The sequence below is a fragment of the Oncorhynchus tshawytscha genome, unplaced genomic scaffold, assembly GCF_018296145.1.
Source record: "Oncorhynchus tshawytscha isolate Ot180627B unplaced genomic scaffold, Otsh_v2.0 Un_contig_1501_pilon_pilon, whole genome shotgun sequence".
NCBI classification, from domain to species: Eukaryota; Metazoa; Chordata; class Actinopteri; order Salmoniformes; family Salmonidae; genus Oncorhynchus; species Oncorhynchus tshawytscha.
Genome location: NW_024609703.1, coordinates 81334 through 100091, shown reverse-complemented (window position 1 = coordinate 100091; position 18758 = coordinate 81334). Strand labels below are relative to the sequence as shown.

The 18758-nt window shown below is 48.2% G+C and overlaps 1 protein-coding gene across 3 annotated transcripts in view; it reads right to left on the bottom strand.

Annotated features, from left to right (window-relative positions):
* The window catches only part of LOC112224871 (insulin-like growth factor 1 receptor), a 107581-nt gene that overhangs the window by 20967 nt on the left and 67856 nt on the right, over nucleotides 1–18758 (bottom strand). For all 3 annotated transcript variants that reach the window (XM_042317111.1, XM_042317112.1, XM_042317113.1), the window contains exons 12-18: nucleotides 14467–14756; nucleotides 8473–8606; nucleotides 7958–8123; nucleotides 7014–7110; nucleotides 6349–6419; nucleotides 4849–5078; nucleotides 2057–2164 (exon numbers count right to left, since the gene is read on the bottom strand). In XM_042317111.1, the coding sequence (XP_042173045.1) occupies nucleotides 2057–2164; nucleotides 4849–5078; nucleotides 6349–6419; nucleotides 7014–7110; nucleotides 7958–8123; nucleotides 8473–8606; nucleotides 14467–14756 (1096 nt within the window). The remainder of the gene's footprint in view (nucleotides 1–2056; nucleotides 2165–4848; nucleotides 5079–6348; nucleotides 6420–7013; nucleotides 7111–7957; nucleotides 8124–8472; nucleotides 8607–14466; nucleotides 14757–18758) is intronic.

Sequence of the window (18758 nt, the reverse complement as noted above, 5' to 3'; positions counted from 1 at the left end):
CTCAACCAGCTGGATAAGGCCACTCAACCAGCTGGATAAGGCCACTCAACCAGCTGGATAAGGCCATAAGCAAACAAGAAAATGCTCATCCAGAAGCAGCGCTCCTAGTGGCCGGGGACTTTAATGCAGACGAACTTAAACCAGTTTGACCTCATTTCTATCAGTATGTTAAATGTGCAACCAGCGGGAAAAACTCTAGACCATCTTTACACCACACACCGAGACACATACAAAGCTCTCCCTCGCCCTCCATTTGGCAAATCTGACCATAATTCCTGCTTACAAGCAAAAACTAAAGCAGGAAGTACCAGTGACTCACTCAATACGGAAGTGGTCAGATGACCCAGATGCTACGCTACAGGACTGTTTTGCTAGCACAGACTGGAATATGTTCTGGGATTCATCCAATGGCATTGAGGAGTATACCAACGCAGTCACCGGCTTCATCAATAAGAGCATCGACGACGTTGTCCCCAGTGACCGTACGTACATATCCCAACCAGAAGCCATGGATTACAGGCAACATCCGCACCGAGCTAAAAGCTAGAGCTGCTGCATTCAAAGGGGCGGGACACTAATCCGGATGCTTATAAGAAATCCGGCTATGCCCTCAGACGAACCACCAAACAGGCAAAGAGTCAATACAGGACTAAGACTGTATCCTACTATACCAGCTGACGCTCGTCGAATGTGGAGCGATTATGGAGTACAAAGGGAAATCCAGCCGCGAGCTGCCCAGTGAAGCGTGCCTACCAGACCATTAAAATGCCTTTTATTCTCGCTTCGAGGCAAGCAACACTGAAGCATGCATTAGAGCACCAGCTGTTCCGGACAACTGTGTGATCACGCTCTCCGTAGCCAATGTGAGCAAAACCTTTAAACAGGTCAACATTCACAAGTCCGCGGGGCCAGACAGATTACTCCGATGTGTACTCAGAGCATACACGGACCAACTGGCATGTGTCTTCACTGACATTCACCTGCCTGCCTAAATGACTACCGCCCCGTAGCACTCACATCGGCAGCCATGAAGTGTATTGAAACGCTGGTCATGGCTCACGTCAACGCCATCATCCCACTCCAATTTGCATACCTCCCTAACAGATCCACAGATGACACAATTTCACTCCACACTGCACCAGGCTCCCTGCCACCCAGGACCTCGACGCCAGGCTCCCTGCCACCCAGGACCTCGACGCCAGGCTCCCTGCCACCCAGGACCCGACGCCAGGCTCCCTGCCACCCAGGACCTCGCCCAGGCTCCCTGCCACCCAGGACCTCGACGCCACCCCTGCCACCCAGGACCTCGCCCAGGCTCCCTGCCACCCAGGACCTCCGTGACGCCAGGCTCGCCAGGCTCCCTGCCACCCAGGACCTCGGCCAGGCTCCCTGCCACCCAGGACCTCGACGCCAGGCTCCCTGCCACCCAGGACCCAGGCTCCCTGCCACCCAGGACCTCGTCGCCAGGCTCCCTGCCACCCAGGACCTCGACGCCAGGCTCCCTGCCACCCAGGACCTCGACGCCAGGCTCCCTGCCACCCAGGACCTCGACACCAGGCTCCCTGCCACCCAGGACCTCGACGCCAGGCTCCTTGCCACCCAGGATCTCTATACCAGGCTCCCTGCCACCCAGGACCTCTATACCAGGCGGTGTCAGAGGAAGGCCCATATTTTTTGAAAACTCCAGTCACCCAAGATCAAGACTGTTCTCTCTGCTACAGCATGGTACCGGAGCGCCAAGTCTAGGTCCAAAAGGCTCCTTAACACCAAGCCATAAGACTGCTGAACAACTAATCAAAATGGCTGCCCAGACTATTTACATTATATTTTGTTGGTTAAGGGCTTGTAAGTAAGCATTTCAAGGTAAGGTTGTATTCAGCGCATGTGATAAATACAATTGTATTATTTTTAGTGACCTCAGGCGGTAGGGGTTAGGGGTCAGGATGAGGGAACAGGATGAGGGGTAAATAACTTAAGTCTTTAGCCCAAAGTTACCTCAGGTGACTAGGTGGTAGGGGTCAGGATGAGGGGTTAGGATGAGGGATAGGTAACTTACATCTTTAGCCCGTAGTGACCTCAGGTGGCTCTTCAGATCTCCTTTAGTCATCAGCTCCATGATGACCAAGGTGGGCTGGCCCTGAGAAACCACACCCAGCAGACGCACCTGCACGAATCACAGCACACAAATGACATCAGTGGTCAGAGCCCACATCCTGAACTGACAATCAGTGGGCTCCTTATTTGTTCACAGGAACATAAGACATGACAGGGCGTGTGGAGTATCAAGGTCAACATTTAGACAGGACAGGGGGTGTGGAGTATCAAGGTCAACATTTAGACAGGACAGGGGGTGTGGAGTATCAGGTCAACATTTAGACAGGACAGGGCGTGTGGAGTATCAGGTCAACATTTAGACAGGACAGGGGGTGTGGAGTATCAGGTCAACATTTAGACAGGACAGGGCGTGTGGAGTATCAAGGTCAACATTTAGACAGGACAGGGCGTGTGGAGTATCAAGGTCAACATTTAGACAGGACAGGGGGTGGGAGTATCAAGGTCAACATTTAGACAGGACAGGGGGGTGGAGTATCAGGTCAACATTTAGACAGGACAGGGGTGTGGAGTATCAGGTCAACATTTAGACAGGACAGGGGTGTGGAGTATCAGGTCAACATTTAGACAGGACAGGGGGGAGTATCAGGTCAACATGGAGTATCAGGTCAACATTTAGACAGGACAGGGGGTGTGGAGTATCAGGTCAACATTTAGACAGGACAGGGGGTGTGGAGTATCAGGTCAACATTTAGACAGGACAGGGGTGTGGAGTATCAGGTCAACATTTAGACAGGACAGGGGGTGTGGAGTATCAGGTCAACATTTAGACAGGACAGGGGGTGTGGGTGGGAGTATCAGGTCAACATTTAGACAGGACAGGGGGTGTGGAGTATCAGGTCAACATTTAGACAGGACAGGGGGTGTGGAGTATCAGGTCAACATTTAGACAGGACAGGGGGTGGAGTATCAGGTCAACATTTAGACAGGACAGGGGGTGTGGAGTATCAGGTCAACATTTAGACAGGACAGGGGGTGTGGAGTATCAGGTCAACATTTAGACAGGACAGGGGGGTGGAGTATCAGGTCAACATTTAGACAGGACAGGGGGGTGGAGTGGATCAGGTCAACATTTAGACAGGACAGGGGAGTATCAAGGACAGGACAGGGGGGTGGACTATCAGGTCACATTTAGACAGGACAGGGGGTGTGGAGTATCAGGTCAACATTTAGACAGGACAGGGGGTGTGGAGTATCAAGGTCAACATTTAGACAGGACAGGGGGTGGAGTATCAGGTCAACATTTAGACAGGGGGTGGAGTATCAGGTCACATTTAGACAGGACAGGGGGTGGAGTATCAAGGTCAACATTTAGACAGGACAGGGGTGGGAGTATCAGGTCAACATTTAGACAGGACAGGGGGTGTGGAGTATCAGGTCAACATTTAGACAGGACAGGGGTGTGGAGTATCAGGTCAACATTTAGACAGGACAGGGGTGTGGAGTATCAGGTCAACATTTAGACAGGACAGGGGGTGGAGTATCAGGTCAACATTTAGACAGGACAGGGGGTGGAGTATCAGGTCAACATTTAGACAGGACAGGGGGTGGAGTATCAGGTCAACATTTAGACAGGACAGGGGGTGGAGTATCAGGTCAACATTTAGACAGGACAGGGGGTGTGGAGTATCAGGTCAACATTTAGACAGGACAGGGGGTGTGGAGTATCAGGTCAACATTTAGACAGGACAGGGGGTGTGGAGTATCAGGTCAACATTTAGACAGGACAGGGGGTGGAGTATCAGGTCAACATTTAGACAGGACAGGGGTGTGGAGTATCAGGTCAACATTTAGACAGGACAGGGGGGTGGAGTATCAGGTCAACATTTAGACAGGACAGGGGGTGGAGTATCAGGTCAACATTTAGACAGGACAGGGGGTGGAGTATCAGGTCAACATTTAGACAGGACAGGGGGAGTGGAGTATCAGGTCAACATTTAGACAGGACAGGGGGTGGACAGGACGGGGGGTGGAGTATCAGGTCAACATTTAGACAGGACAGGGGGTGTAGTGTATCAGGTCAACATTTAGACAGGACAGGGGGTGGAGTATCAGTTCAACATTTAGACAGGACAGGGGGTGGACAGTATCAGTTCAACATTTAGACAGGACAGGGGGTGGATAGGACAGGGGTGTGGACAGGACAGGGGGGGTGGAGTATCAGGTCCACATTTGGACAGGACAGGGGGTGTGGAGTATCAAGGTGGACAGGACAGGGGGTGGAGTATCAAGGTCAACATTTTTAGACAGGACAGGGGGTGGAGTATCAGGTCCACATTTGGACAGGACAGGGGGTGGAGTATCAGGTCCACATTTGGACAGGACAGGGGGTGGACAGGACAGGGGGTGGAGTATCAAGGTCAACATTTAGTGGACAGGGCGGGTGGAGTATCAGGTCCACATTTGGACAGGACAGGGGGTGTGTGTGTCAAGGTCAACATTTAGACAGGACAGGGGTGGAGTATCAAGGTCAACATTTAGACAGGACAGGGGGTGGAGTATCAAGGTCAACATTTAGACAGGACAGGGGGTGGTGTCAGTATCAGGTCAACATTTAGACAGGACAGGGGGTGGAGTATCAGGTCCACATTTAGATAGGACAGGGGGTGGACCTCCCACACTGTATCAGGTATTATTTCCTGTATGTCTCAATGTATCTGTCCGCTGTGTTTTCATGTCGTACCACACTGTGTGTGTGTGTGTGTGTGTGTGTGTGTGTGTGTGTGTGTGTCTTACCACGTGATGACAGTTGAACTCCTTCATGACAGAAGCTTCATTGAGGAACTCTATTCTCTCTCTCATGCTGGCAGACTCGTTCACCGTCTTAATGGCCACACACGTCTCTGGCTCGTCCTTGACTACTCCCTTAGCAACGCCCTCGTACACCATGCCAAACGACCCCTGACCCAGCTCTCTGTTCATCGTGATCTTCTCCCTCAACACCTCCCATTCATCTGGTATATACACTGGAGGAGAGGAGAGGGTTAACAGACAACTATATCACAGTACCACACAGCCTGACCCTGACGACCTATCAGGTGATATGGTCACTACAGGTACTTCCTCTCTGTCTCTATCAGGTGACATGGTCACTACAGGTACTTCCTCTCTGTCTCTATCAGGTGACATGGTCACTACAGGTACTTCCTCTCTGTCTCTATCAGGTGACATGGTCACTACAGGTACTTCCTCTCTGTCTCTATCAGGTGACATGGTCACTACAGGTACTTCCTCTCTGTCTCTATCAGGTGATATGGTCACTACAGGTACTTCCTCTCTGTCTCTATCAGGTGACATGGTCACTACAGGTACTTCCTCTCTCTATCAGTCATGACATGGTCACTACAGGTACTTCCTCTCTGTCTCTATCAGGTGACATGGTCACTACAGGTACTTCCTCTCTGTCTCTATCAGGTGACATGGTCACTACAGGTACTTCCTCTCTGTCTCTATCAGGTGACATGGTCACTACAGGTACTTCCTCTCTGTCTCTATCAGGTGATATGGTCACTACAGGTACTTCCTCTCTGTCTCTATCAGGTGACATGGTCACTACAGGTACTTCCTCTCTGTCTCTATCAGGTGATATGGTCACTACAGGTACTTCCTCTCTGTCTCTATCAGGTGATATGGTCACTACAGGTACTTCCTCTCTGTCTCTATCAGGTGACATGGTCACTACAGGTACTTCCTCTCTGTCTCTATCAGGTGACATGGTCACTACAGGTACTTCCTCTGTCTCTATCAGGTGACATGGTCACTACAGGTACTTCCTCTCTGTCTCTATCAGGTGACATGGTCACTACAGGTACTTCCTCTCTGTCTCTATCAGGTGATATGGTCACTACAGGTACTTCCTCTCTGTCTCTATCAGGTGATATGGTCACTACAGGTACTTCCTCTCTGTCTCTATCAGGTGACATGGTCACTACAGGTACTTCCTCTCTGTCTCTATCAGGTGACATGGTCACTACAGGTACTTCCTCTCTGTCTCTATCAGGTGACATGGTCACTACAGGTACTTCCTCTCTGTCTCTATCAGGTGACATGGTCACTACAGGTACTTCCTCTCTGTCTCTATCAGGTGACATGGTCACTACAGGTACTTCCTCTCTGTCTCTATCAGGTGATATGGTCACTACAGGTACTTCCTCTCTGTCTCTATCAGGTGACATGGTCACTACAGGTACTTCCTCTCTGTCTCTATCAGGTGACATGGTCACTACAGGTACTTACTCTCTGCAGCACTGAAGTATTCAGGGTTGACTGATGCGTACAGAACTCCATTCCCCAGTCTGTCACTGTTCCTGTAGACACACACACACACACACAGTTAGCAGAGTTAAACAGCATCCCAAACGGCACCCTATTCCCCATATGCACTGCTCTGTGGGGTCTGGTCTAAAGTAGTGATTTATATAGGGAATAGGGTGCCATAAGGCTCTGGTCTAAAGTAGTACACTATATAGGGAATAATATGGCTCTGGTCTAAAGTAGTGCACTATATAGGGAATAGGGTGTAATATGGCTCTGGTCTAAAGTAGTACACTATATAGGGAATAGGGTGCCATAGGGCTCTGGTCTAAAGTAGTGCACTATATAGGGAATAGGGTGTAATATGGCTCTGTTCTAAAGTAGTACACTATATAGGGAATAGGGTGCCAGAAGTCTCTGTTCTTAAGTAGTGCACTATATAATGACAGCTCACCTCTCACTACCTAGAGACAGACAGCCTGTCATTTACTAAAGAACCTTCCAGATAATGACAGCCCACCTCTCACTACCTACAGACAGCCTGTCATTTACTAAAGAACCTTACAGATAATGACAGCTCACCTCTCACTACCTACAGACAGCCTGTCATTTACTAAAGAACCTTCCAGACAGACACACAGACTTACTTCTTCCTGTTGATGATGGTGAACGTGGCCAGGAGACAGATGATCAGGACTGCTACCATGGGAACAAAGATCATGATGTAGAGAGAGTTCTCATAACCTGTTGGACCAGGAGAGACCCATTAAACACACACTGGTGTTAACTAACTAACCTGGTGGACCCATTAAATACACATAACAAGGTATTATATACAGACTGGTGTTAACTAACTAACATGTGATAAGGTATTATATACAGACTGGTGTTAACTAACTAACATGTGATAAGGTATTATATACAGACTGGTGTTAACTAACTAACATGTGATAAGGTATTATATACACACTGATATTAACTAACTAACATGTGATAAGGTATTATATACACACTGGTGTTAACTAACTAACATGTGATAAGGTATTATATACACACTGATATTAACTAACTAACATGTGATAAGGTATTATATACACACTGGTGTTAACTAACTAACATGTGATAAGGTATTATATACACACTGATATTAACTAACTAACATGTGATAAGGTATTATATACACACTGGTGTTAACTAACTAACATGTGATAAGGTATTATATACACACTGGTGCTAACTAACTAACATGTGATAAGGTATTATATACACACTGGTGCTAACTAACTAACATGTGATAAGGTATTATATACACACTGGTGTTAACTAACTAACATGTGATAAGGTATTATATACACACTGGTGCTAACTAACTAACATGTGATAAGGTATTATATACACACTGATATTAACTAACTAACATGTGATAAGGTATTATATACACACTGGTGCTAACTAACTAACATGTGATAAGGTATTATATACACACTGATATTAACTAACGTGATAAGGTGTTACTGTTGTATGACAGTGAATTCCCCCATGAGAGACGTAGTTATGTAGTGTTGAATAATGGATGATGATGAGATCTTACGTTGGGCCTGTACTACATAGAAGGAGATGGATTCAGTCCAGGATCCGTTGCCAGCCAGGGAGGTGGCTCTGACCCGGGCAGAGTAGTTACCAGGTCCAAGGTTACTGAGCCTGGCACCATGCTGCTCTCGATACAGCTGGCGAGACACACACTCATGCTTCTCTGACTGGACAGACAGAGAAACACACTGTTAAGACTCCTGCTTCTACAACACGGCTGCAGGTAGTTAGCTAACTCTCCACTGAGCAGCTGTCCTGCATCACACCAACATTACTGGGTTACCCCCCCATTACAATGTCAACAATCAGTCATCATCCTCACCACCAACATTACTGGGTTACCCCCCAATACAATGTCAACAATCAGTCATCATCCTCACCACCAACATTACTGGTTACCCCCTCAACGATCAGTCATCATCCTCACCAGCAACATTACCCCAATACAATGTCAACGATCAGTCATCATCCTCACCAGCATTGAGGAAGGGAGCAGTGGAGAGGTGTGTCTCTTACCTCAGTGCCCAGTCTGAACTTGATCTCATACATGAGGATGAGTGCGTTGGGGGACGAGGGTTCAGGCCAGCGGAGGAACACAGAATCATCCTCTCCAGTCCAGATCACTGGGCCTGGGATGTCATCCGCCTTCTCTGTTAGTACGAGACATGACACAACATGTTACATATGGACCACACCAGAGGGGTTTACTGTGAAGCAAGCTAAATCTCCTCAGGCTTTAATAAAGTTACCCAGCTTCAGTTCACCAGCTTCAGTTCGCTTCACATTCCTGAGGGGTTTACTATGAAGCAAGCTAAATCTCCTCAGGCTTTAATAAAGGCTTCAGTTTACATTCCTGACAAGCTAAATCTCCTCAGGCTTTAATAAAGTTACCCAGCTTCAGTTCACCAGCTTCAGTTCGCTTCACATTCCTGAGGGGTTTACTATGAAGCAAGCTAAATCTCCTCAGGCTTTGATAAAGTACCCAGCTTCCCAGCTTCAGTTCGCTTCACATTCCTGAGGGGTTTACTATGAAGCAAGCTAAATCTCCTCAGGCTTTAATAAAGTTACCCAGCTTCAGTTCGCTTCACATTCCATCTCAGGCTTCATCCGTACTACGATGGTGGATATTGCTCGTCCCCCTACCGGATAGCTCCAGTCGAACGCCCAACTCTTCATTGAGACAATGCTGAAACACCAATCCATGTGCGGGCGAGTCAGTGCCACATTTTCATTTTGCAGAGAAAAAAAAATAATGGGTGAAAAGTACCTTTGCAAATTCAGCAAGCTATGGTGTGAAATAGGCTGATATTGCTGTTATTACATATTAATGCAGTCTTGCACGATCACCTAGCTCTTTCCCCGCTCCTATCCATAACATGACTGTATTAAATCATACTGAAGTTCCACTGTGCAGTAAGTTTCAAATGTGGGGACATTTACAAAGAGCAGAGGGGGGAAGAACAGAGGAGGAACAGCAGCATGTGTTCACAGAGCAGAGGGGGGAAGAACAGAGGAGGAACAGCAGCATGTGTTCACAGAGCAGAGGGGGGAAGAACAGAGGAGGAACAGCAGCATGTGTTCACAGAGCAGAGGGGGAAGAACAGAGGAGGAACAGCAGCATGTGTTCACAGAGCAGAGGGGGAAGAACAGAGGAGGAACAGCAGCATGTGTTCACAGAGCAGAGGGGGAAGAACAGAGGAGGAACAGCAGCATGTGTTCACAGAGCAGAGGGGGAAGAACAGAGGAGGAACAGCAGCATGTGTTCACAGAGCAGAGGGGGAAGAACAGAGGAGGAACAGCAGCATGTGTTCAGACAGACTCGAGGAACAGACCACCACCACAGACTCGATGACCGCCACCACAGACTCGATGACCGCCACCACCGACTGATGACCGCCACCACCCGCCACCACCGACTCGATGACCGACCGATGACCGCCACCACCGACTCGATGACCGCCACCACCGACTCGATGACCGCCACCACCGACTCGATGACCGCCACCACCGACTCGATGACCGCCACCACAGACTCGATGACCGCCACAACAAACTCGATGACCGCCACAACAAACTCGAGACCGCCACAACAAACTCGATGACCGCCACAACAAACTCGATGACCGCCACAAGACTCGATGACCGCCACAACAAACTCGATGACCGCCACAACACTCGATGACCGCCACAACAGTGGAGGCTCCTCAGAGGAGGAAGCGGACTCCATCCTCCTCAGTGAATTTCAGAAAATAGAAATAGTGTAACATTTAAAAAATTAAGTTTACCTTTTTAGATAAAACTATACTAAATATATTCAAGTCACCAAATAACTGATAAAAACACTGTTTTGCAATGCCAGTAGCCTCAACAGCGCTGTTGGCTAGCCTGCTAGCTGGCTATGTTTTCCAATAGTGGAACTCTTTCAAGTCAAGGTATTGCTTTTGGTTCTATTAATTTATTGCCACCGGGGCCTGCCGGGGTAACTGCTTAACTTCTTGCTGACTACTGCATGATTGTAACGGTTTTACTAATGCATTAGCTCTCGTAGCTATGTTGACTAGCTATGATGTAGCTAATATGGTGACAACAATATAGGCGGTGTGTAGCGGTTATGATATGAAGGTTTGGCTTGGAAGTTTTTTCTCGCCTGATCACAGACAGCTGATGTGGTGCACTAAAGTCTGCAAGCGAAGGGAAAAGTTGAAGAGGAGAGCGCGTAGATGCGAGAAGGAATTCTACAACGAGCAAAGTGATCATGCTGTTTGTACGTGGCTGCTATGACAGTGATCATGCTGTTTGTATGTGGCTGCTATGACAGTGATCATGCTGTTTGTTTGTGGCTGCTATGACAGTGGTCATGCTGTTTGTATGTGGCTGCTATAAGAGTGGCTGCTATGACAGTGATCATGCTGTTTGTACGTGGCTGCTATGACAGTGGTCATGCTGTTTGTACGTGGCTGCTATGACAGTGGTCATGCTGTTTTTATGTGGCTGCTATGACAGTGGTCATGCTGTTTGTATGTGGCTGCTATAAGAGTGGCTGCTATGACAGTGATCATGCTGTTTTTATGTGGCTGCTATGACAGTGGTCATGCTGTTTGCATGTGGCTGCTATGACAGTGGTCATGCTGTTTGTGTGTGGCTGCTATGAGAGTGGTCATGCTGTTTTTATGTGGCTGCTATGACAGTGGTCATGCTGTTTGTATGTGGCTGCTATGACAGTTGTCATGCTGTTTTTATGTGGCTGCTATGACAGTGGTCATGCTGTTTTTATGTGGCTGCTATGACAGTGATCATGCTGTTTGTATGTGGCTGCTATGACAGTGATCATGCTGTTTGTATGTGGCTGCTATGACAGTGGTCATGCTGTTTGTATGTATGACAGTGTCATGCTGTTTGGGCTGCTATGACAGTGGTCATGCTGTTTTTATGTGGCTGCTATGACAGTGGTCATGCTGTTTGTATGTGGCTTTGTGATCATGCTGTTTGTATGTGGCTGCTATGACAGTGGTCATGCTGTTTGTATGTGGCTGCTATGACAGTGGTCATGCTGTTTGTATGTGGCTGCTATGACAGTGGTCATGCTGTTTGTATGTGACTGCTATGACAGTGGTCATGCTGTTTGTATGTGGCTGCTATAACAGTGATCATGCTGTTTGTGTGTGACCAGGGGTGAATTCATTCCGCCGATTCTGATGAATAACATTTCTTAAATGGAAGCAAATGGAATGAAATGGGGATAAACAAAGCTGAGATTTGTCCAATAGAAACTCTCGTTTGCGAATGATTACTCCCTAGATCAGCTAGATGCAGGCCAGAGTGAACAAGGTGGGTTTGACTGTGTCCCAGTCTTTCACCATGATCCCTTTATCTCTAGACCTGGGCACCTACGTTTTAAACTTTCATTCACAGGCCAGGAAGTATCAACCTCATGATGGGTACAGGGAAAATTAGAGTATCAATGTTAAATGGGGTCTTTCTCTCCACCCCATGGACTATTGGGGCATGGTCTTTCAGGCTAGGGTCTTTCTCTCCAACCCATGGACTTTTGGGGCATGGTCTTTCAGGCTAGGGTCTTTCTCTCCACCCCATGGACTTTTGGGGCATGGTCTTTCAGACTAGGGTTTTTCTCTCCACCCCATGGACTTTTGGGGCATGGTCTTTCAGACTAGGGTCTTTCTCTCCACCCCATGGACTTTTGGGGCACCCCATGGACTTTTGGGGCATGGTCTTTCAGGACTTTTGGGGCATGGTCTTTCAGTCTTTCTCTCCACCCCATGGACTTTTGGGGCATGGTCTTTCAGACTAGGGTTTTTCTCTCCACCCCATGGACTTTTGGGGCATGGTCTTTCAGACTAGGGTCTTTCTCTCCACCCCATGTACTTTTGGGGCATGGTCTTTCAGACTGGGGTCTTTCTCTCCAGCCCATGGACTTTTGGGGCATGGTCTTTCAGACTAGGGTCTTTCTCTCTCTGAACATGCTTAGAATGATGTCTTGTATTTATTATTATGTATCCCCATTAGTTCCTGCCAAGGCAACAGCTACTCTTCCTGGGGATTATTATGGATCCCCATTAGTTCCTGCCAAGGCAGCAGCTACTCTTCCTGGGGTTTATTATGGATCCCCATTAGTTCTTGCTAAGGCAGCAGCTACTCTTCCAGGGGTTTATTATGGATCCCCATTAGTTCCTGCTAAGGCAGCAGCTACTCTTCCTGGGGTTTATTATGGATCCCCATTAGTTCCTGCCAAGGCAGCAGCTACTCTTCCTGGGGTTTATTATGGATCCCCATTAGTTCCTGCCAAGGCAGCAGCTACTCTTCCTGGGGTTTATTATGGATCCCCATTAGTTCCTGCCAAGGCAGCAGCTACTCTTCCTGTGGTTTATTATGGATCCCCATTAGTTCCTGCTAAGGCAGCAGCTACTCTTCCTGGGGTTTATTAAGGATCCCCATTAGTTCCTGCCAAGGCAGCAGCTACTCTTCCTGGGGTTTATTATGGATCCCCACTAGTTCCTGCCAAGGCAGCAGCTACTCTTCCTGGGGTTTATTATGGATCCCCATTAGTTCCTGCCAAGGCAGCAGCTACTCTTCCTGGGGTTTATTAAGGATCCCCATTAGTTCCTGCCAAGGCAGCAGCTACTCTTCCTGGGGTTTATTATGGATCCCCACTAGTTCCTGCCAAGGCAGCAGCTACTCTTCCTGGGTTTATTATGGATCCCCATTAGTTCCTGCCAAGGCAGCAGGTACTCTTCCTGGGTTTATTATGGATCCCCATTAGTTCCTGCCAAGAGTTAGCCTTCCCTGGAGCAGGTTAGTTCTGAATGCAGGATAGTGGAGTTAGCCCTGAGTTAGCCTTCCCTGGAGCAGGTTAGTTCTGAATGCAGGATAGTGGAGTTAGCCCTGAGTTAGCCAGCCCTGGAGCAGGTTAGTTCTGAATGCAGGATAGTGGAGTTAGCCCTGAGTTAGCCTTCCCTGGAGCAGGTTAGTTCTGAATGCAGGATAGTGGATAGTTCTGAATGCAGGATAGTGGAGTTAGCCCTGCGTTAGCCTTCCCCAGAGCAGGTTAGTTCTGAATGCAGGATAGTGGAGTTAGCCAGCCCTGGAGCAGGTTAGTTCTGAATGCAGGATAGTGGAGTTAGCCCTGAGTTAGCTAGCCCTGGAACAGGTTAGTTGTGAATGCAGGATAGTGGAGTTAGCCCTGAGTTAGCCAGCCCTGGAGCAGGTTAGCTCTGAATGATTGGTTGTCATAGAAATACCCCTCAAACCTACTTCGTAGGATACCCCTCAAACCTGCTTCGTAGGATACCCCTCAAACCTGCTTCGTAGGATACCCCTCAAACCTGCTTCATAGGATACCCCTCAAACCTGCTTCATAGGATACCCCTCAAACCTGCTTCATAGGATACCCCTCAAACCTGCTTCATAGGATACCCCTCAAACCTGCTTCATAGGATACCCCTCAAACCTGCTTCATAGGATACCCCTCAAACCTGCTTCATAGGATACCCCTCAAACCTGCTTCATAGGATACCCTCAAACCTGCTTCATAGGATACCCCTCAAACCTGCTTCATAGGATACCCCTCAAACCTGCTTCCCCTCAAACCTGCTTCGTAGGATACCCCTCAAACCTGCTTCTCCCCTCAAACCTGCTTCATAGGATACCCCTCAAACCTGCTTCATAGGATACCCCTCAAACCTGCTTCGTAGGATACCCCTCAAACCTGCTTCATAGGATACCCCTCAAACCTGCTTCATAGGATACCCCTCAGTTCCAATGAACATATGTTAAATCAGCGTCAGTCATAAAATCTTCTAGTAGTGATATATATATGACATGATAACACACATGAATTCACCTCACGCAAACAAGAAAAGTGTCAGGCATCAGGATGAACTCTGCAGTGCTGAGTAACTCGTACTAGTACTGAGTAACTCGTACTATGGGAATGTTTAGTTTCAACCAAAGCTCTACTGTATAATGAAAGAGAGACGAGGGAGCAGTACGAACCTGCAGGTTTGGTCCTGGAGAAGACGAACTCTGCCGCGCTGCAGCGTTTCACCTGTTGGTTACAGGCGTGGATGTCGATCCGGTAAACCGTGAACGGCTGCAGACCGGATATCTGCAGCTCCCGCTCGCTGACTGCCCACTCTACGAAGTCATACTCCCTGTCCGCTAACTCCGCCTCTGTAGCGTTGGCCCAAAGGTCAGGTGACGTGGCGTTAGGGTAGGTGGTCACACCACGGTGGATGGTACGGTTAGCCACGCCAAATAGATCCCGACGGCGCCGGTCTGGAGGTCTGGAGGAGAGGGAGAGAGAGCAGAGGGATGTGGGAGTGACAATCACAGTCGTCCAAACACTAACAATACACTAGTCAACAAATAACCTGTGTGGTGGAATCCTTTCAATGGCAAACACGGCTTGGATTTTCAGCAGTAGAGAGGATTGTTCAGTTAGAATCTCCCTCCCTCTATTACACTGATCCAGTCGGTCCTGTTGATTCAGGGGATCTCCTCTGTTCATGTGTTCCATGACTATTCCAGATGGACTCCTCTCCATTTCCAGTCAGACGACACCAGATCCAGTCAGACGACACCAGATCCAGTCAGACGACACCAGATCCAGGGTGTCTGGCGGGGAGCTGCCGTGGCAGACTGGGATTTTCAATCCCTTCTCTTCCTCCCCTCCCTTTTTTCCATTGCTCTCTCTGTAAATCCTGATGTTTCTCTCACTAGGGTGCTTCCCTATAGACATGTTAGAGCTGACCAGGGCTGTTTGACTGGCTGGGGAACAGACTGACACAGACAAACCTATCCTCTGAGCAGTCTGACAGAACTCTGGCTAGGGAACAGACTGACACAGACAAACCTATCCTCTGAGCAGTCTGACAGAACTCTGGCTAGGGAACAGACGGACACAGACAAACCTATCCTCTGAGCAGCCTGACAGAACTCTGACTGGGGAACAGACTGACACAGACAAACCTATCCTCTGAGCAGTCTGACAGAACTCTGACTGGGGAACAGACTGACACAGACAAACCTATCCTCTGAGCAGTCTGACAGAACTCTGACTGGGGAACAGACTGACACAGACAAACCTATCCTCTGAGCAGCCTGACAGAACTCTGACTGGGGAACAGACTGACACAGACAAACCTATCCTCTGAGCAGCCTGACAGAACTCTGGCTAGGGAACTGACGGACACAGACAAACCTATCCTCTGAGCAGCCTGACAGAACTCTGGCTAGGGAACAGACTGACACAGACAAACCTATCCTCTGAGCAGTCTGACAGAACTCTGACTGGGGAACAGACTGACGGACACAGACAAACCTATCCTCTGAGCAGCCTGACAGAACTCTGACTGGGGAACAGACTGACGGACACAGACAAACCTATCCTCTGAGCAGTCTGACAGAACTCTGGCTGGGGAACTGACGGACACAGACAAACCTATCCTCTGAGCAGCCTGACAGAACTCTGGCTGGGGAACAGACTGACACAGACAAACCTATCCTCTGAGCAGCCTGACAGAACTCTGACTGGGGAACAGACTGACGGACACAGACAAACCTATCCTCTGAGCAGCCTGACAGAACTCTGACTGGGGAACTCCTGACACAGACAAACCTATTTCTCTGAGCAGCCTGACAGAACTCTGGCTAGGGAACAGACTGACACAGACAAACCTATCCTCTGAGCAGCCTGACAGAACTCTGGCTAGGGACTGACGGACACAGACAAACCTATCCTCTGAGCAGCCTGACAGAACTCTGGCTAGGGAACAGACTGACGGACACAGACAAACCTATCCTCTGAGCAGCCTGACAGAACTTGACTGGGGAACAGACTGACGGACACAGACAAACCTATCCTCTGAGCAGCCTGACAGAACTCTGACTGGGGAACAGACTGCCGGACACAGACAAACCTATCCTCTGAGCAGCCTGACAGAACTCTGGCTGGGGAACTGACACACAGACAAACCTATCCTCTGAGCAGCCTGACAGAACTCTGGCTGGGGAACACTGACAAACCTATCCTCTGAGCAGCCTGACAGAACTCTGACTGGGGAACAGACTGACGGACACAGACAAACCTATCCTCTGAGCAGCCTGACAGAACTCTGGCTAGGGAACAGACTGACACAGACAAACCTATCCTCTGAGCAGCCTGACAGAACTCTGACTGGCCGGATCTCCTGGACAGTATTTCTATGAGAGAGTCAGACCATGAACAAACTAGAATGGAAGAGGTCACGACAAAACCTATTCCCCCTCAGGAGACTGAAAAGATTTGGCATGGGTCCTCAGATCCTCAAAAGGTTTTACAGCTGCACCATCGAGAGCATCCTGACTGGTTGCATCACTGCCTGGTACGGCACCTGCTCGGCCTCCGACAGCAAGGCACTACAGAGGGTAGTGCGTACGGCCCATGACTAGCATTTCACTGTAAGGTCTACACCTTTTGTATTTGGCACACGTGACAAATAAACTTTGAAATGATTTGATTGAAATGCAACTTCACCAGATTGAGATGGTAAATTAGACTAACCAGATGGGTAAAGTAGACTAGCCAGATGGGTAAAGTAGACTAACCAGATGGGTAAAGTAGACTAACCAGATGGGTAAATTAGACTAACCAGATGGGTAAATTAGACTAACCAGATGGGTAAATTAGACAAACCAGATGGGTAAATTAGACAAACCAGATGGGTAAATTAGACTAACCAGATGGGTAATTAGACTAACCAGATGGGTAAATTAGACGAACCAGATGGGTAAATTAGACGAACCAGATGGGTAAATTAGATGAACCAGATGGGTGAATTAGATGAACCAGATGGGTGAATTAGATGAACCAGATGGGTAAATTAGATGAACCAGATGGGTAAATTAGATGAACCAGATGGGTAAATTAGACTAACCAGATGGTAAATTAGACTAACCAGATGGTAAATTAGACTAACCAGATGAAGATGGTAAATTAGACTAACCAGATGGGTAAATTAGACTAACCAGATGGTAAATTAGACTAACCAGATGGGTAAATTAGACTAACCAGATGGGTAAATTAGACGAACCAGATGGGTAAATTAGACAAACCAGATGGGTAAATTAGACTAACCAGATGGGTAAATTAGACTAACCAGATGGGTAAATTAGACTAACCAGATGGGTAAATTAGACTAACCAGATGGGTAAATTAGACTAACCAGATGGGTAAATTAGACAAACCAGATGGTAAATTAGACTAACCAGATGGTAAATTAGACTAACCAGATGGTAAATTAGACTAACCAGATGGTAAATTAGACTAACCAGATGGTAAATTAGACTAACCAGATGGTAAATTAGACTAACCAGATGGTAAATTAGACTAACCAGATGGTAAATTAGACATGCATTCAGTCTTTATATTACTGTATCATAGACCAACCAGATGGTAAATTAGACTAACCAGATGGTAAATTAGACTAACCAGATGGTAAATTAGACTAACCAGATGGTAAATTAGACTAACCAGACGGTAAATTAGACTAACCAGATGGTAAATTAGACATGCATTCAGTCTTTATATTACTGTATCATAGACCAACCAAATGGGTAAATTAGACTAACCAGATGGTAAATTAGACTAACCAGATGGTAAATTAGACTAACCAGACGGTAAATTAGACTAACCAGACGGTAAATTAGACTAACCAGACGGTAAATTAGACTAACCAGATGGTAAATTAGACATGCATTCAGTCTTTATATTACTGTATCATAGACCAACCAGATGGTAACAGACAACCAGATGGTAACAGACCACCCAGATGGTAACAGACCAACCAGATGGTAACAGATGGTAACAGACCAACCAGATGGTAACAGATGGTAACAGACCAACCAGATGGTAACAGACCAACCAGATGGTAAACAGATGGTAACAGACCAACCAGATGGTAACAGACCAACCAGATGGTAAACAGATGGCAACAGACCACCCAGATGGTACCAGACCACCCAGATGGTAACACCCTGAGACGGGCCGTCCGTCCCCCACCCTGAGACGGGCCGTCCGCCCCCCACCCTGAGACGGGCCGTCCGCCCCCCACCCTGAGACGGGCCGTCCGCCCCCCACCCTGAGACGGGCCGTCCGCCCCCCACCCTGAGACGGGCCGTCCGCCCCCACCCTGAGACGGGCCGGCCGTCCGCCCCACCCTGAGACGGGCCGTCCGCCCCCACCCTGAGACGGGCCGTCCGCCCCCACCCTGAGACGGGCCGTCCGCCCCCACCCTGAGACGGGCCGT